This window comes from Oculina patagonica, chromosome 5, assembly GCF_052425735.1.
Source record: "Oculina patagonica isolate OP01 chromosome 5, crgOcupat, whole genome shotgun sequence".
Classification (NCBI taxonomy): Eukaryota; Metazoa; Cnidaria; class Anthozoa; order Scleractinia; family Oculinidae; genus Oculina; species Oculina patagonica.
The window spans coordinates 30,053,432-30,073,431 of record NC_135762.1 but is presented as its reverse complement, the minus strand read 5'-3'; the positions used below and the strand labels follow the sequence as shown (position 1 = coordinate 30,073,431).

At 38.6% G+C, this 20,000-nt stretch overlaps 1 protein-coding gene and 1 long non-coding RNA gene across 2 annotated transcripts; one reads left to right on the top strand and one right to left on the bottom strand.

The window, feature by feature from the left end:
- Nucleotides 1–13,196: 13,196 nt before the first annotated feature.
- LOC144655121 (trace amine-associated receptor 13c-like) lies at nt 13,197–16,943 on the top strand. The gene is made up of 2 exons (XM_078515337.1): nt 13,197–13,811; nt 16,476–16,943. Exons 1-2 carry the CDS (start codon nt 13,197–13,199, stop codon nt 16,941–16,943), a joined length of 1,083 nt encoding a protein of 360 aa, XP_078371463.1.
- Nucleotides 16,944–18,015: 1,072 nt separating this feature from the next.
- Nucleotides 18,016–19,648, bottom strand: LOC144654497 (uncharacterized). The gene is made up of 2 exons (XR_013570919.1): nt 19,390–19,648; nt 18,016–18,098 (listed from the first exon to the last, which is right to left on the bottom strand). It is a non-coding gene; the product is annotated as an uncharacterized LOC144654497 (long non-coding RNA).
- Between the last annotated feature and the right edge of the window lie 352 nt (nt 19,649–20,000).

Below are 20,000 nucleotides of genomic sequence, written 5' to 3'. Positions count from 1 at the left end.
AACTCTTTGTAAGACGGACACCTCTCTAAGACGGACAACGGACACAAACCGCTAACGGACACGCACAAAAAGTTATTTTTTAGTGAAAAAAACTTCAAAACATGGTATCGACATATATCATAGTAAGTCAGCGCCTTAAGAATACCAAACTTACCAAAAACAATCCACTATAACGTATTACTTCTCTGCGCATGGGCACCAAAGAGGTAGTTTTATACTTACAGTATTACCGTTTGTAATGAGCAAATGAGTCGAATTCTAATATTATTTTTGTTCCACTTTATAGGTTTTGCTAAAGTAAGCGACTTAAAACAGACGTGTATCCGTTGTGCATAGCCGTTAAGCTTTTCATCTCAAAATTTCTGGTGTCAGGTTACCTCGACTCTCTATAAGGCGGACACCTCTCTAAGACGGACAGTTGGGGCCGGTCCCGACGGTGTCCGTCTTAGAGAGAGTTGACTGTATGACAAGTCATTTATGACTGGTCCCTCGGGAAACCAGTAAATTTTGCAGTCCCTCCAACCCCAATGTCTTCATCGGCTCCGCCTTACTATAGGAAATTAACGCGAATTTTAAAAAATTCCGGTTACTTTTCACCGTAGAAGTAGAAAATATCATGCTTTGATCAGCCAAGTGAAATCAAAGTAGCTGTAATATTATAGTTAACATTTCATATCAGACAATAAAATTGCCAAAAGGGCTCAAAATTGCGAATTACTGGTCGCCGATACGCCTAAAATTTCATCCTTGGCGACTAAAAATTCTGGTTTAAACGGCAATTTTCTCAGGTATCGTGTCTCTCCAGAATGTTGGAAGATCTTACTTGCTTCTAAAACATGCTAAATAAGAAAATAAGTCATATTGCACCATTCCATTCTCCGTACTTTGTTTGACGTAAAATACTCTATTGCCCTGGAAAACTTACAAATGACCGACTATCTTTGAAATCGCCCTGCAATATATTGCAAACCTTCGAGCATTAGGTATGTCATGTATGCATATGGATTGTGTCCCATGAAATGCATGGCTTCCAAAAACATGCTTGACAGCCAGAAAAAAAAAGCCTTGACAAAACAGCCTACAAATTCAGGCTAAAAGAAACCAAGGTCATGTTATTCCTTTTATATTATGAAGCTTGGTAAGGCAATTATTACAATTTTAACTAATTGTTCGTACATATTTAACCTCTGAAAACACAGTACAGTAAGCCCACATGTATTACGGTAGTAAAACTGTTCAAACGTCAAAAATAAACCATACCAAAAACTCGCTCTTTTCAAAGATATTAATGAAGTTAACACAAATGCAAGAGATGGGGGCTTCTTTTATCTTAGAAGCGGAGAAAAATTAGGCCAAAGTTGGTTGCTACAAGCGCCATTTTGCAATGTTAATGATTAGCGCTCTGCAATCCGAGTCGATATACCCTCGCGTTGGCAGCAATGTTACATGAATCGGCTTTACAACATGATTGTATCTACGCAGTTCGAGCGAAATTTTAGTCAAAGGCAGCAAAATTCTTTCGTATTTCATCTTCAAATATATTAATTCGAAAGCATTGAGTAACGTGCTAGAAAATACGTTTGTTTTTTTTTTAATATAAAAAAAAAAAAAAAGTTAAAAAAAAAAAAATCCATTATTTTCGCTGAAAATACGTTAACTGACATAACCGTATAGACAAGAACTCCCTTTTACCAGAGTACGAAAAGTGGTTATTTCTAATTTATAACCAACTTCTCCGCGGTTTTCGGAATAAGGTTATTACAAGAAAAAGGCTTACACGAACAAAAGTTACTGTATTTCAAGTAAGTAATGTTACTGCAAGTCAACGGCTGCGGTCACATCTACGACGTCTCTAGTTACGTGACGTCATACCTTACTGTAGTTAGTGCTTTCGGTCGTCTTTGCGGTCACACCAATGCACGCAGTTAACTATAGTTAGTTCTGATTAGCTTTTGAATAATTACGAATTAAAATTAGTTCACGACAACCCTTGTTGTTGATCTGTGTCTAGTTGTTTCTCTATGTCTTCTATTTTTGCACGGCATATCGGCGTTGAAGGAAATAAAATGAAGTAAGGATGCTAGACGCCGAAAAATTCAAGCTTTATACACCTTATTCCAAAAGGCGGCATCATTATCTTTTCCTATTGTTATTAGCCCTTATTGCCTCGTTTTAAGCCAATGATTCTTTTGATTCTGCAGATACGATCGAGGCACGGGCCCTGAAGACAAGATGTATGTCCCCGGAAGGTGTATGTTTGCTAACATTGGTGATATGTAATTTCTTGGCATGTTGTTTTTCTTTTTTCCCTTCCCTTGACGCTTTGTTTTGCATATTAATGTTCATCTCGCGCGTCCGAAAAGAATTGTCGCATTCTGATTGGTTTTTCGTTTGTAAACTTAACACTAACCCATGAACCCTGCTTGGGTATAACTATAGTTAGTCTGTATTGTTTTGGATCAGCGAGGCGTAAATTTTTTAACTATAGTTAGGGTGAACACAGAAGCGATCACATTACCGAAATAGCTAACTATAGTTATCCCCGTCTTAACTATAGTTAGTAGCCTAGATGTAACCGCAGCCATATTGTTAATGCAGAAAACACAACATGTGTAAACAACGAGCGCCAGATGAGGGTAATTTTGATCTTGTAAAGATCCTGAAACCGTTACTTGAAACCAAAAAAAAAAAAAAAAACTAGAGGAATTACTAAAGTGTTAATTTAGTGCCAAAATCCACTTATTGCCCATGGCGCTTTACAATAAAAAATACTTTTCTGCTCCCCCCCCCCCCCTGCTCCTGCTCCTGCTTCTGCTTCTTTTTCTGCTCCTGCTCCTGCTCCTGCTTCTGCTCCTGCTTCTGCTTCTGCTTCTGCTTCTGCTCCCGCTCATTCTCCTGCTCCTGCTTCTGCTTCTGCTCCTGCTCCCGCTCATTCTTCTGCTCCTGCCTTTGCTCATGCTTCTGCTCCTGCTCTCTGCTTCTGCTCCTGCTCCCGCTAATTCTCCTGCTCCTGCCTTTGCTCCTGCTGCCGCTTCTGCTCCCGCTCCCGCTCCCGCTCCCGCTCCCGCTCCCGCTCCCGCTCCCGCTCCCGCTCCCGCTCCCGCTCCCGCTCCCCCCGCTCCCGCTCCCGCTCCCGCTCCCGCTCCCGCTCCCGCTCCCGCTCCCGCTCCTACTTCTGCTCCTGCTCCTGCCTTTGCTCCTGCTGCCGCTTCTGCTCCCGCTCCCGCTCCCGCTCCCGCTCCCGCTCCCGCTCCCGCTCCCGCTCCCGCTCCCGCTCCCGCTCCCGCTCCCGCTCCCGCTCCCGCTCCCGCTCCCGCTCCCGCTCCCGCTCCCGCTCCCGCTCCTGCTCCTACTTCTGCTCCTGCTCCTGCTCCTGCTCCTACTTTTGCTCATGCTTCTGCTTCTGCGTCTTCTCCTGCTTCTGCTTCTGGCTCTGCTCTTTCTCCTTCTCTTGCTCCCCCTTCTGCTTCCGCTTCTGCATCTGCTTCTGCATCTGCCCATCTGCATCTGCTTCTGCATCTGCTTCTTCTCCTTCTCCTGCTCATGCTCATTCTCTCATGCTTCTGCTCATGCTCACGCTCCTGCTCCTGTTCCTCCTCCCCCTCCTCTTCGTATCCTTTATTTATCCTTGCTTTCCACACGACGTTTCCAAACTTCTGACCACTTGTTCTTCCCGCGTTTCTTTTCTTTTCGGAAGTTTCCTGGCTTTCGATATCTCTTCCAGAGTAATCAGCGTTATCTTCTCTCTTCTTTTCTTCTGGCTCTCCAGTCTTGCCCATATCGCTAACTGCCAGAGGATGGGCTTTCGTTCTAGACGAGGATGGTGATTGTTTTCTGTATTCCTTTTCCAAGCCACATTTCTTGGCTACTTCATCATTCCCTTTTTCTCTTTTCTCTTCTTTGCCGTCGTATAAATTCTGCACTTGAAGGTTTGACGCACGAGCTTCACCGCCTTTTTCGGCTTTCTTTAGTTCGTATCCGCTATCGTCACCCACTTCATGATGTAGTGGAAAATCAGCCTGCAAGTTTCTAATGGACAAAATCACCACTGCATTCCTCCGTTGCCCTGAATACTTTTGCCCTTTTTGATTTTGATATCTTTCAATTGCACACGCTTCTCGCCTTTCAACTCTGTCAACTTCATGATGTCGTACTTCATTGTTGCCGCCGCCGTTTAGCTTTACTTTGAAGTCGCTTGATCGAAGGGGTTCTTGAGAAACTGTTTGAATGCGTTGCGGCATCGGGGTTTTTGCAGATAGTAGATAACTGGGTTTAATGCGCTTGAGATGTAGAGACTGTACCAGGCAAAAAATGCAAACCAGGAGTCAGCCAGGTTTTCGTTTTGACCACCCACCACTGCATACAAGATAGAAGGAACATAACAGAGGAAATAGGCAGCTACTGTGATGGTGATGGTATTGATCGCTTTGATGTCGTCTTTTAGGCGAGCTTCAGCTTGAATAGGAGGCAAGTTCAACTCTGCTCTCTGTGAAAAAATAAAAAATAAGGAAATTTCCCATGGATCAGCGCAGTAGACTGACAAAAGAAATGGCCAGGGACCATTTTGACCATTTCATGGAATTTAACAAGCTTTGAGCGAGAAGCAAACGTTTATGAATGTATGTGTGTTCGAAATATTTGCGACTCCTGAAATGAAAATGGCACACAGCTTAGGTGTAAACTGTTACGTTCCAATGAAAACCCTTTAAGACGAATGTAGTCTTCTTACGTCCCTGTACTCTTATTGTTTGTTAACCGATTGAACATGCCGACAACAAAACCAGTCTCGAAACTAATAGCTTTAGGAACCACGCCGGCGACACCATGTAATGAGTAATTTCAGGTACATATAAAATAAAACCCCGAAGGCTGGTTTTTACAAATGGTTTTTAGTAGCGACGGAGTCCGAGTCAGAGTCCTAATCAGGAGCGCAGAGCGTTAAGATCTAATGAAAATCACACCGACGGTGTCGTTAGCAGAATTCCGATTCTGCTTATGACTGTGTCGCTTGTTCTCCAGTGAAAACAAGATTGTCGGAGTAGCAAGCAAAATGAAAGCTCTCAGAGGATCTGGCAACAAGAGGGGGGCAGCCAACGAGAAAATTTTGCTGTAGGTGTCGGAACACCGTTTTTACCTTATAAGCGTCCTTTTTGTGCGATTTGAAGCCTTAAATTAAAACGCTATGAAAAATTTATGGATCAATTTAGGTTTCTGGGAAAATGCTCACCTACCCCTCCCCAAACCTAACATTAACCCTTACTTATCGCTTTGGGCAAAATGTTAGGTTTGGGGAGGGGAACATAGGAAAAAAAAAAAAAAAAAAAAAAAAAAAAAAAAAAAAACCCAAAAATCTAATAATTTATTAATGAGCAGTTTCCCAGAAACCTAAATTGATCCCAAAAATTTATCTTTTCGGATGCGCTAGCTGGACATTCAATCTTCAGAAATTTTAGAGAGCGAAATATTATTAATCGAATTTTCCACCGGCTGATGCCTTCTCGAAAATCGTAGCTGGCCTTTTTTCGTACCCAAATCGACATTTCCAAAAAAAAAAATTTTCCCCCAAAAGAAAAATTAAAAAATAATCTTATTAATATTCATCACACTTTAATCCGAAAATCGTACTAGGCAATAAAGGTGTTCCGAACAGATATGTGATTGGTTTGTACTTCCTCTCTGCTTCAGAATGCGTCAGTCTAATATTCACTGAATCGTCAGCCACGGAATCGTAAGCGGAATCGAAAAAAATGGCAACGTTGTTATTCTTTCGACTCCGATTGCGTCGAACTTATAACTCCGCTTACGACTCCGCTTACGACTCTGATTTTCCATTTTTCACTAGGTAGAAAGGGCTCTTACGACTTCGATTACGACTCCGTCGCTAGCGAAAACCAGCTTTAGGCATTAACCTAAAATAAATGATAAGGTGAAATTTGTATATAGGTAGATTATCTTTTCTGATTGCCTTTCAAAGTCTAAATAGAAAAGGATATATGTATCACTTCACAATAAACAACGAATGCTAAATTGCAACAAGCGCAATTTAGCGCCCAGACACGAAAAAAAAAAAAAACATAGCTGGCCTTTTTTGTACCCAAAACTATCTTTTTATCTCTCCGTAACATCGAAACGGTCTGGTGGGTTCCTCTGTCACATGGGCCATCCCACAAAGACCATAAAATTAAAATAAATCACAAAAACATCTATAACGATCTAAATACCTCATTTTTCTTCTTCTTTATTGCGCGAGTTGTGAGAAAATACACAACTATGTCACAAATAATGAAGAACGCCACGAACGATGCGGCAAAATACTTAAATTGCTCAAAGATCGCCCCTCTGTATGCGTTTACATGAGCATCACCAAGATCGATATCGAGTAAAGGGATTGAGGACAACATCACAGCCACGACACTGAACAGCCAAATAAGGCTAACACAGACCAGCGACTTCTTTCTCGTCTTCCGGACGTGGTATTTGATTTCGAATGAAATGGCCATGTACACATCTACCATCATGGCGAGCATCGAAGTAAGGTTAAGCATCGTGAAGAGTCGATTCAAGATGCTGTTCATGATTGCCAAAGTCCTACCTCTGTACCAACTGGCTTCTAAAACGTTGTAAATCATTTGAAGCGTCAAGTTGATGGCTGCGTTAAACAGATCCACCACTGCGAGGTTGGCGACGAGAATGTTCGGAACTGTGTGTAAAGAGTTAAATCGCGCAATGATCGCCAGAACGAAACCATTGCCAAGCACAGATGCTGAGATCAGAATGACTGTGAACACGCTCATCACAACCTTGGTGAAAAGTGGTTTTGCAGGATGATGCGGCATTTTTGATTTTGTTTGAGTCCGAGTAGAACGTTTTTGAAACTCTTGTGTGCGAGGGCTAATGTGCACAAAATCTACGTTCAGAAACATTTAATCTGTCCTGGACAAAGCTTTCTCAAAACTTAATTTCATGTAAAATAATCAAAAGAAGAAACAAAGCTATCATCCATGCACAGTCCATCCATCATTGAGCAGTGACGGCCAGAACAAAATCATTGCCTAACACAGAAGCTGAGGTAGAATGTTTAGTAAAACGCTCATCGAAACTTTGATGAAAAGTGGTTTTGAATATGATCCATTTTTCTTTTGATTTGAGTCCGAGAAAAACGTCAACAAACTTTCGTGCGCGGGGGCACAAAATCTACGTTTAAAAGGCAATAAATCTAAACTGGACAAAAGCTTTTCTACAACTTAACTTCCGAATTTTTTGTTTAGTAAGTTTATTGATGATAGGTTTGTTATCTCGAAGATTTCTGGCCTTGGTAAAATCCAATTTCTATTTAATCTTTGTTAATTCCAAAATGTTGTTGGTTTGACCAACATTTCTTAGGTTCGGCACCTCAAATTTGCCAGACTTCGAATAAATCGGATAAAATCAACACTTTATTTATCGGTGATTGATTAATTTTTTGGAAACTTGCACCTGGCAATGTGCCGAAAAAAACATTTTAAAATTAAAGACCCTTTTAATTTACACCGGCGATTTCTAATGCAACTTTTGTCGGGCTGCCGCTTGCGATAAAAATGGCTCGAAAATCGCGTGCAAACTGGCGGCGATTTGTCGAATTTCGCCTATCTGCATGGACAGTGTTGTACTGTCGTGAATTGTAATAGAGTCGTTAATTGTACTACCAATCGCAAATTGTAATAACAGTTGTCGAGTGTAATAGCTATCGCAAATTGTAATAACAGTTTTCGTGGAATGTAATAGCTGTCGTAAATTGTAATAAAAATATTTACGTGAATAGTAATAATAAACCTATCGCAAATTGTAATAATTTGTTGCTGTAATTTGAAATACTCCAAGCTGTCGTAAATTGTAATAGCTCTGAGTATTACAAAATACGGCAATGTGTTATTACAATTTGCGATAGGTGCGTTGTTAGAGCGGTTTTCACTTGAGTGTCGAAAGTTAATTGCGTTTGATTTGGTTTTGCATTTCTACGCTTAGTGATTGGCTTAAAAATCTCGCGCCACTTTCTCAGCCAATCAGGAGTAAAACCAAAACCAATCGTGACTAGCTCGCGCACGTTTTCCCGCGCTTCGTACCAGCTACATGTATTTGCTTCGTGTTTTGATTGGTTCACTGGATTGTCTGTGTCCTTTGTGATTGGCCAGAGTAATTACTTTGGTTTTGGTTAACGACACTCAATTGAAAACTGCTCTACAATTCAAGACAATTGTTCTTACAATTTACGACAGCACAGTGGATTTTGTTCCTTTTACCGATTTTGTACAAAAAGTTAAGGTTAATAACTATTTTGGCAAGTGCAGATTTTATGTTTCAAAACGCAAATTTTGTGAACATAAGCACTCGCACACGAAAGTTTGTAGTGTCTTGCTCGGACTAAAACGAAATCAATCTATCGTCGCGTTTGGAAAACGTTCGCGTTTTATTAAAAAAATTGATTAATTTTAAAGTGCTAATATCTCGTGTTCATTTATTTAGTTTGTCCCAAAATTTAAAGTTTTATGATTTTTAAACATTTGTTATTTTGACTGCCAAAATTAGAGAAATTGGTTAACGTTTCCATACCCAGAATTCGATTAAAAAAATCCCACCTTCGCTCCCGGAAAAAAGCCGCGGGCCACCTTAAAACAGCTCACTGTAGTTCATTTGTCTAAGTGACTCCAAGATTAAATTTAAAAGAATTCTCGAGAAAGGTAATGTCAAACCTTGCACAATTGCTCAAAACACGGTTCCGTTTTAACTGAAATATAAATAACTTCAAAGCCATGTTTTCATTCGCGGGGTCAGCTTGAGTGCTTATGTTTTGATAAGTTTTTGTTACCTACACTCAAACTATGAAAGTGATAAATGATCATCGCAGTGAATTTCCAATTTAAGCAATTGGAATAAAGAAGCCTGAAAAAAAATTCAGGGCTTCAACGGGATTCGAACCCGTGACCTCCGCGATACCGGTGCGATGCTCTACCAACTGAGCTATTGAAGCCACACATTGGGAGCGAGGTCAATTGTGAGTTCATATTTTACCCGTGAGAGGAGTGAAATGATGTAATGTATATGAAATAATTCATATATGAACTGCGGATGGATATGAAAGTGATAAATGATCATCGCAGTGAATTTCCAATTTAAGCAATTGGAATTTCAGGCTTCTTTATTCCAATTGCTTAAATTCATATCCATCCGCAGTTCATATATGAATTGTTTCATATACATTACATCATTACACTCAAACTGTTACCATGCAATAAGTTCTATTATAACATAGCGCGCGCGCAAGCCCTATCTTATTCCAATTGAGCGATCATGGTATAATTCTTTATCTACGCACGGCCGTGCGTATATAAAATGACGTGTGCATTTGCAATTTAGCTAAGTCGGTCAAGTGTTATAGCTGCGAGTTCCTATCGTTTACTCAGAGTTTGCTTTAACCTCTCGTATCAAATAAGGGCGAATGGAAAATTGTTTTATTTTAAAATTCTCGCATCAATCCTTTTGGTCTGCGTAGTTGAGTTAACTATTACATTTTTGTGGATTTAGGGAAGACCGATTGCTGTATTTCTTGTGTTTGAACGCTCGACAATTTAACCAACTTTGTAGTCGTTATGTTATAAAAGAATTGGTTCATGCTTTTAGCTGTGCGTATATCGAGTTATGGACGCGGGAAGTTTGAAGGGCACTCAAAAAGCTAGAGTTGCTCTCGGCTCTCGCCTAGAGCAACTCATAACGCTTCTTTCGCGCTCTCCAAACTGTCCGCGTGCATCCATAACTCGATATACGCACGCTGAGCATGAACCAATTTATATTTGCATTTCCAAAACATAAACACGCCATTGTTCAACTCAGCTTAGCTCCGTGTTTTGCTATAGTTCTTCACGGATATAATTTTTTTAGCGAAAGGGCGATATGTTTTTTTATACTTTTAGTACCTATAACAATTGCCTCCGCTTGCCAGTGAATTTTCTGCTTATATTCCTTCATTGCCAAATAATGGATTAATCTATTTTCCTTGGTCGCAACCCCAGCGGGTGTTCATGTTTGTACAGGTCGTGCAAGGTACTTTTCAACCCCGCTAATTCGAACTCAGTTATTTCGAATTTCCCGTAATTTCGAACTTATCCCATTTCCCTTGAACTTGCCTTTAAGTAATTTCCTATCGGCTATTTCTACCTCTTCAGTTCAAGAGAACTCTTTAGTTCAAGAGTCGCCGTGGAAAATAATTTTTTTTCATAATCTTTCTTTAGCTATACCGCAAACTGACAGCTTCCAACATGTCGAATCTACCAGGCATTTGTTGTGCTTTATTGAGCGCTTGTTTTATTAAGGACCGCTTTGTTTTATCTCCGGCAATAAAGCATATTCCTGGCGTCATTTCAATATTTTGGGTTTGACAAATATGTTGCCGATTTTATTAATTTTTGCGGTACCTGTACATTTTTATTCAACGAATGTCCTGTAGATTTATCGAACACACCTCCTGGGCCGCTATTTCGAACTCTTTAGTTCAAGGATCGTCGTGTAAAATATTTTTTCATTCATAATCTTTCTTTAGCTATACAGTAAACCGACAGCTTCCAACATGTCGAATCTACCAGGCATTTGCGTTTGCGCTTTTGTTGAGCGCTTGTTTTATCAAGGACCGCTTTGTTTTCTCTCCGGCAGTAAAAACAGACTGATAGAAAATGAGGTTTTATTGCTTTACCACTATAAAAACAGTAACACTAAAAAGGGAAAAAGACGAAAAGGTGTAAATCGATGATTTAGGACTAGCAATTTTTAAAACAGACATGTATAGTTTCACGGATCATTTGCTAAATGGAAAAGTTGGTGTTAAAGTGAGGGAATTTAGGCACAACATCCCTCTGTTTTCAGCATAATTTTGGTTAGCTCTTTTGATTTCAGTTTGTACATGCAATTAAGGGACTAGTTTTACTCTATAAATCTTTTGACTGCTCCCATCCTTTACGGTCTCTAGCTCTCTTGTTTGGTTCACGGGAGAGGGGAGGAAAGGAACGTTTCTATTTAATTTTCCTCTTTTCACCATTCGTATAATTAGTGAACACTCTCAAAATTTATTTAAGTGTAGGTATTGTTTCCGCAATTTAACGTTACATTGCCATAGTAACAGTAGCAAACAGGTGTGCAGCTTTATTTGCTAATTAGCTTGATCCTGATACTGAAAGCCCTGCGTATAAATAATGAATGCTCCCCAAATTTATTAAAGCGTAAGTATTGTCTTCGTAATTTAACTATACATTAGCTTGGTACCAGTTTCAAACAGGCGTGCAGCTTTTTCAAAATGTAATATTTGCTAATAATCTTGATCCTAATATAGTGAAAGCACTAGTCTACGTATAAATAACGAATGCTCCCCAAATTGATCAAAGTGTAAGTACTGTTTTTGCATTTAAACTATACGTTGCCATGGAAACAGTAGCAAACAGGCGTGCAGCTTTTTCAAAATGTGATATTTGCTAATTTGCTCATTAACTAGATTAACTAGATCCTGATACTAGACTAACCAGATTAAATAGATCCTGATACTAAAAGAAGAAATTAATACGACAAAAACACAAGGGTCAAGGTTGCTTGCACTGTCGAAGACTGTCATTCTTATTATTTTAACACGAACTAACTGCTCTTATAATAATAAAAAACCCTAGAGTGGACCATTTCTATCATGTTTGTCAAAACATTGCCACATGAAGGTTCCCGGAAAATTATTTGATTTATTTAATCAGACTTTAGAGCCTAAAAAAACTACAATTTAATTTTTTTTTTACTATGGCCAAATTATTATTATTATAAAGGAAGATCCCTCCTACATCATACCATTTGCATTTGTTTTTTTTTACGAAGGAAATAGTTAACGCGCAAATTTTATAACAGTGCGAGAATCAAGTTTTATAGTCAGTTTTATAAAGCTTTTTTCCAATGCAGAATATATGTTTATAAGCGTAAATTACGCAAATTGCAAACAAAAGGTCTCGGGAGAAGCAAGACGATTTTACCGCAGACTAAAAATACGACAAAATGCATCTAAAAAAAATCACCGATAAATATTATTTTGATTTTATTCGATTTTTGACTAAACCTAACAAATTTAAAGTACCGTTACTAGTGGTTGTTAGTCTACATAACAAAATTTTGGAATCAACAAAGATTGAATTAAAATTGGTTTCTAACAAGTTGATTTCTGCGAGAAGACAAAATTAAAATGACAAAAACCTACAAAACAACAATTTTGTATGGAAGATGGCTTGAGATAGATAGAGAGTTTATTGAAACTTTAAAATACAGCATAAGGATTTAATTGGATAAAACTTGACAAATCCACAAATGCTAATCGCTAAAAAATATCTGAAAGACGATCTATTCATAAAAGCAAGTTTAAAAAGTTGAATTAATTTAGTTTTAACTAAACACAAGTAAAAACAAGAAGAAAAAAACCCCGACTATTTAAAATTAGTATTAAAAGACTGTTTTTAAACCTGTTCATTTTGCAGACGGGCATGTGGAATCCGGTCTGCTATTTCTTAGATTAAAATTACATTTGTTGGTCGCAGGTAAAATTGAATAATTTGTGCCTAGGTTTTTGTTTTTTTTACTGATTATTTTACAGGAAGTTAACTTTCAAGAAAACTTTTGTCCAAGGCAGATTTTTGGACTCAACAAAGATTAAATAGAAAATGGATTTTACCAAGGTCAGAATTCTCCGAGAAACAAAACTATCAATTAATGAAACCTACCAAACAAAAATTCGGAAATATGTTTTAGAAAAGCTTTTGTCCAGTGCAGAATTATTGCTTTTTAAACGTAGAATTTATGCCCCCGCGCACGGAAGTTGTGAACGTTTTACTCAGACTCAAATCAAAATAAAGATGCAAAACGACTTTCCACGAAGATTTTGATGAACGTATTTACGTATTACCAAACATTCTACCTCAGCTTCTGTGCTAGGCAATGATTTTGTTCTGGCTGTCATTGCGCGATGATGGAAAGACTGTGCATGGACGATAGCTTTGTTCGTTCTATTAATTATTTTACAGGAAATTAAGTTTTGAGAAAGCTTTTGTCAAAGGCAGATTTTGTTTCTAAACGTAGATTTTGTGCACGTAAGCCAACGCGCATGAAATGATGTAAAACGTTCTAGTCGGACTGAAACAAAATCAAAAATGCCGCATCATCCTGCAAAACCACTTTTCACAAGGGTTATGATGGGCGTTTTAACAGTCAGTCTGGCCTTAGCTTCTGTGCTTGGCAATGGTTTTGTTCTGGCAGTTATTGCTCGATTTAAATCTTTACGCACAGTTCCGAACATTCTCGTCGCCAATCTTGCCGTGGTGGATCTGTTGAATGCAGCCATTAACATGCCGCCGCAAATGATTTACTTCGTTTTAGAAGCCAGTTGGTACAGAGGTAGGACTTTGCCTATCATGAACAGCATCTTGAATCGACTCTTCGCAATGCTTAACCTTGCGTCGATGCTCGCCATGATGGTAGATGTGTACCTGGCCATTTCATTCGAAATCAAATACCACGTCCGGAAGACGAAAAAAAAGTCGCTGATCTGTGTTGGCCTTATTTGGTTGTTCAGTATTATGGCGGTGATGTTGTCTTCAATCCCGCTTCTCGATATCGATCTTGGTGACGCTCATGCCAAGGCATACAGAGGGGAGATCTTCGAGAAAGCAAAGTATTATGTCGCATCTTTTATGGCGTTCTTCATTTTCTGTGACATAGTTGTGTATTTTCTGACAACTCGCGCAATAAGGAGGAAGAAAAAGGAGGTAATTAAATCGTTATATATGTTTTTGGATTTATCTTAATTTTGTGATCTGTGTGGACCGGTCCATGTTACATGAAGTGAGGTTCCAGTTGTTTTTGAATCGGTAACAAGCAAACCCACCTCAATTTTTTTCTGGTTTTCAATCTCTTTTGTGAGGCAAGTTTGCAAGTTTTGTCAAAGTGGCAATTTTAGCCAGTTTTAAGGTTAAAAGGAAGGATTTTCAAAATCTCAGTTTTTTACTTGGAATTAGCGCATATACTACTTTTTCAAAATAATGGAAACCTTTTTGGGCAAATAACTTTTAGTTGTCAAAACTGGAAATTATTGCAGTTAGCATGTTAGATAATACAGGCCCAAGTTGTTCAAAAGGTAGATAACGCTCTCCATCGCATAAATCGCTATCCAGTGGATAGACGCAGTACGTTTTGTTATCTTATCTACTGAATAGTGATTTTTCCGGTGAATATCGTTATCTACCCTTTGAACAACTAGGCTCAGAATTATTGGTCGAGGAAAGTATAGACCATGAACGTGACGTCAGATCACGCCACAAATGCGCGTCGGCGAGAAATTTGTACGTTTGGTTTATCGATGAATGAAAGCAAATTTCATTTTTCTTTGTTTGAATCAAGTACGCATTTGCTTTCGGAAATCAGACTTGGACTTTTACTCAGGTGATCTAGATCTGTTGAATGAAAATTTACTACGCTTTGCATTTTTTTGTCTAACTGAGAAGAACAGTGCTAGCGAGCCGGCAGCAAACTGTCGAAGTTCAGTGTACAAGCGCTAGCAAGATCTTCAATCAGAAAAATCATCTTGTTCGAGCGGAAGGCAAACACAATCAACGAAAAAATAAAAGGTATTTAAAGTTGCAAATTTTTGAATTCTCGTCCATCTTCTTTTGTATCATTGTCGTATTTCTGTGTAATCATTACGTCACCCCGGCGAAGTCTCTTCACGGTCAGAAACCGCTTTTGATAAGTACTCGTTCGAGTTTGTTATTGTATAAAACAAATCGACCACATTTTTCTATGGTCTACACTCTTTTAGACCATAGAAATGACGCCATAAAATGTCTAAAACTTTGCAGCGAGACCACTCACCTTACGGCTTAAGATTCCACTATTTTTTGTACATTTAATGACATCATTTCTATCGTCTATAAGAGTTTATATAATAACCTGAATTCTACGCGCAGTTTGATTGGTTCTTACTTAAGATCTATTAGAGTACAGACACATAGATGTCGTCACGCGTTGGTGTGACTCGCGCGCGTGATCAGAGTTCATAGTCCAAATCAGAGTTGTCGGCAAAGTTTTTCAAACTTGCGGTGCCACAACAAAGCAAAAAAGTTCAGCTTAATTACAAATCTTCAGTGAGAAACAATACGCCAAGCATCGTTTACCTTTCGAAGCATTTAACTGGGCGAAACAAGCTTGAAGAAGACAGTGAATTATTCGAGAAATTATCCGAAATCTGTGTGAAAGTTTGACCGATGTTGTACAGTTGGACGACGCCACGGGAAACAACCGAATTGCGGTTGAACGCTTCGGTTAATGCTTACAGATTTGAACAACTTTCCAAATCGGAATAGAGGTTAGTTTTTTCATTAACTTTCAATTGACCATTTTTCTGTTTATTCAATCGGATTAACAGTGCTTCGTGTTAACGAAAACTTAATAGTGAAATCAAAACAACTTAGCTCATCGGTACGGCGGCATTGCTCACACTGAAGTGTGCTGAAGTCTTGTGTTATAATTATATAAAACAAATAGATTCCATTTTGCCGTGGGTCTGTTCAGTTATAGATCACGGAAGACGTCAAAATGTGGTATGAACATCAGTGACCCACTCGCCTTCGGCTCGTGGGCCACTTCTTTTGTTCATACCACATTTTGACGTCATCTGTGATCTATAACTGAACAGACGCACGGCAAAATGGAATCTATTTGTTAAGTAGACCATATAAAAATGTGTTTGATTTGATAAATAGATCAGCTTTTATTGTCTATAAAAATATTAAGGTTGCCCAGAACCCTTGCAGTCATTATTTAAGCATTTATTGAAAGAGTTTGCACGAACTGTGAGCTGATGAAAAGTCTAAAACCGCAAAGCAGTCTGTAGAATACGAGGCAAGACAACTGCGACTGATGCCGATAACAAACGAAATATTCATGTTTTTTTTCAAGTTCTTTGTACTAGTAATTACACGTTATTGTTTTTAACTTTGTGTGTTCTTCTCCAAAATGAAGCTAGCACGTTTCAAAAGTTTAGATTTTACATTTTGACTCTCTTAGAAGCCATTTACTTCTATGTTTGAAATCGAAAAAGATGTTTTGATTTATCACTAGGTTACATCATCATTTACTTCGGCGCGCTGTTCTATCTGAAAACTTGACACATGCAAAATCGCATTATCTGCAGTTAAACTGTTAACAGTGTAAAAACACAGTAAACGGTCATCTCTCAGTAAAATGACAATAATGAAGTAATTCAATCATCCCCTAGCATCCTTGATGAATTTGAGAGGAATCGATGTTCAAAATGTAGCGAATCAAAGCTTTACAAAATAGCACCCCGTCAAGAAATTTGGTCCCTGACCATTCCTTTTGTTAGTCTGCTGCTCTGATACATGGAAAATTTCCTTATTTTTTATTTTTCACAGAGAGCAGAGTTGAACTTAACTCTTGTTCAAGCCGAAATCCGATTAAAAGACGACATCAAAGCGATCAATACCATCACCATCACAGTAGCTGCCTATTTCCTCTGTTATGTTCCTTCTATCTTGTATGCAGTGGTGGGTCGTCAGAAAGAAAACCTGGCTGACTCCTGGTTTGCATTTATCGCCTGGTACAGTATGTACATCTCAAGCGCAGTAAACCCAGTTATCTACTACCTGCGAAAACCCCGATGCCGCAACGCATTCAACAGTCCGGATTATCCTAATATATTAGGACAGGGCCAACTTGGCTTTCAACCAATGGGAAGCCGCCTTTTGGTTTACCGATCGCATATCAAAACAAATCTCAATTTTCAAAATGGCGGACGAACGCAGACAGCGCGATGGTTTCCAGGTTGTAATGCGAACTTGTGGACGAGTATTAGAAGAATACGAATGTATATTTCTCTCTAGGAGGAATCTTTCAAGCAAGGCCAGTGTTCGAATCCACATTTACACACAATGCAACGTGAAGGACGGCCGTAGGAGCAAGGAGCTTGCACGCTGATCAATAGCTTCGACTGTTTTCGAAAATCAAATTATGTTATATTGAAATGCAATCAAATAGTAGGGTAAGTCATTTATGCTGTATTTTCCACTACAGTTGCAGGATTGGTTTCATTCAACTGGATGGAACTGATGCGTTTCATAACAGTAGCAGATGTATATTGGCTTGGTTTGTCATCCGATCGATCATACGTTCGTAAATTGTTACGTGCTAGTTATATTTATACATTGTTCCACTCTCGTTAACGAAGTTCCCAAGTACATCTATCTCTTGACTCAAAATTTTCTGTGATTTGTAGGTTGTTAGATAGTAGTATGAATGGTGAGTTTTGTTTTGCTCTTGAACCAAACAATTTTTGTAGGCAACACTGAATATTTGTAGTGTTTTCAAAATGCTAAAAAATTTTCCAATAGGTTGCACAAATACGACCATACATTTGTGAATGCTGTATAATACAGTGTACAAAATTGTCCTTGAAAATGACTTTTTCTTCGTACACATGGTATTGCATTAAAGGAAAAAAATAAATTTAACATGTGCTATTTTATAAAAAAAGCTGTACTGTTATTATAGTTTTCCAGGGGTGTATCATTGCACTGATTTAGCTTTTTGCAACATCCACTGGGTGCTAGGATGGACATTGAAATAAAGAAAACGTTGCAAAGTTGTGAATATTGGTTTCTGTTTATGCCTTACCCCAACTTCATGCAGTCATCACATAAAAACATAAAACTGGTTGAGTACCCTAGATAACAAACTGCTTACACTTAAAATGGTGTGTTGTGTTGTCCTACTGGTTATTTTTTAAGAGGCACATAGTATTTTGAATTCATTTAAAGATTCACCAAAACAAAATATGGCACAAAAATGTTCTGTAATGCAACACACTGAGCTTTGCAGGAGGCTGTCAAGAGGTGTGGGCTGGAAAGAACATCCCCCAGTCACTTGTATAAAACATAAAATGAACAGCAGTCAGAATGAGAGAAAAATAATTTCAAATTTATTTTCATTTTACAGTAAGTAAACACAAGTCTTTATTTGTTGTCAGCCAACTGCAGGACCTGCAAACAAAAATGAAATACAGCTATGATCAGTGTTCTGAAATATTACAGCATACAATAAACTAGTGAACAGCCATCAATAAAAGTTATTTTCCTTTCATAAATGGCAAAAGTTGACATGCAAAATCCAAGATACTATCCCATGTTTGAAAAACCAACGATGAAGCACACAAAAGACACTATCTGCTTTGAAATGAAAGGAACATGATCATTGTATATATCATGACTGCAATAGGAATTAGGGCATCACAGGTGTTGGCTACGACATTTGATTGCAGAATGCATACTAAAAGAATATATTGAGTTACCATTACCATTATTGAAAGCTAACCGTAAACAGGCTAACCGAAGTGTTATTTAGGCTAACCGAAGTGACTAGTAGGCTAACCGGAGTGGGTAGTATGCTAACCAGAGTGAACTTTTCACTCCGGTTAGCCTACTAGACACACCGGTTAGCCTACTATTCACTCCGGTTAGCCTGTTTATGGTTAGCTTTCAATAATGGTAAAGGTAACACAATACATTCTCTTAGGCTGCATTCTGCACATGTCAGACACCATTCGGAGAGGGGTGTGTGGAAATTTTTAAGTAATTATTGTATGGACTCAAAAGCAGTTTTATCTTTTCTATTACTGGCCACAAGGCAAACATTGTAACGGTATTTCAACAAACAAATTAATGATTTCCAAGTGAAAAATTGTGTTTGAACTTTGTATTTAGCATTCTTCAAGATTAAATGTGGTTCACAATTGCACTTGCCATAGTAAAAATAACAAAAAACACAAATTCTCCCAACTATCTATTGAAATTCTCATACACTGTCCTGTTGACATGAGGTTTATAAGCTAGTCAGTATGTGTATTAAACAGAAGTTCTCTATGAACAATAATTTTGCAATTTCCATAATTATTGTTGCTGAATAACGAACATTCCATATTCGATTATTCTCGTAATGAAAGTTGGTCTTCAGCCTTCGGCTTTTCGTTGGCCCAAATTATACAATAAATAACCCAATAATAGGAAACTAAAGCCGTCATCATTACTGCTAAAGAACGAACCAACACCATCTATAATGAAACTTTGGTTGTTCGTGGAACAGTTGTTTTGGTACGTGTAGTATTACCGCGTCATGATCACCGAACTTCTAAAAAAGTCTACCAAAAATCTAGGTTGTCTACCATGCTCAGACTTCGCACAATGAAACTTTATGGATGAAACAATCGGGGAAAATTATTTTCAACTCCAGGAAAAATCTTTGAATATAAGAAAATATGAACGATTCTTCACCTACCTTGAAACACGAGCCAAAATTCCGGCTAAACAGCACCTTCGTGGCGAAAAACACACGAAAAGTCGACTTGAAATCCTCTCAAAACATTTCCAAGATGGCTTCCGATCATTTGACTCACACATTTCGTTTCAAAGTCCCGGATGAAAGCTGAAAAAGCCTGGAAACAATCGATTGAATAACAAGGACCATTCGTCCGCCATTTTGTCCGAGAACAATAGATCCGTGACGTCATGACTGTCCTAATATATTGGGATAATCTGGACTGTTCAAGCAGTTTCTCAAGAACCCCTTTGGATCAAGCGACTTCAAAGAGAAGCCAAACGGCCGCGGCAACAATGAAAAACGACATCATGAAGTTGACAGAGTTGAAAGGCAAGAAGCGTCTGAAATTGAAAGATATGAAGATCAAACCGGGCAAAAGAATTTCGGGCAACAGAGAAATGCAGTGGCGATTTTGTCCATGGAAAACTTGCAGGCTGATATTTGCTCACATCATAAAGTTGGCGACGATGGCGGATACGAAGAAGAGAAAGCTGAAAAAGACGGTGAAGCCAGTGCGTCGAACCTTCAAGTGCAGACTTTATACAACGGAAAAGAAGAGATAAAAGAAG

Excerpts from the sequence above, each read along its gene's own strand:
- LOC144655121 (XM_078515337.1), top strand. The coding sequence starts at position 13,197 with ATGCCGCATCATCCTGCAAAACCACTTTTCACAAGGGTTATGATGGGC. Across the intron at positions 13,812-16,475 it reads TAAGGAGGAAGAAAAAGGAG|AGAGCAGAGTTGAACTTAAC; the intron begins GTAATTAAATCG and ends TATTTTTCACAG.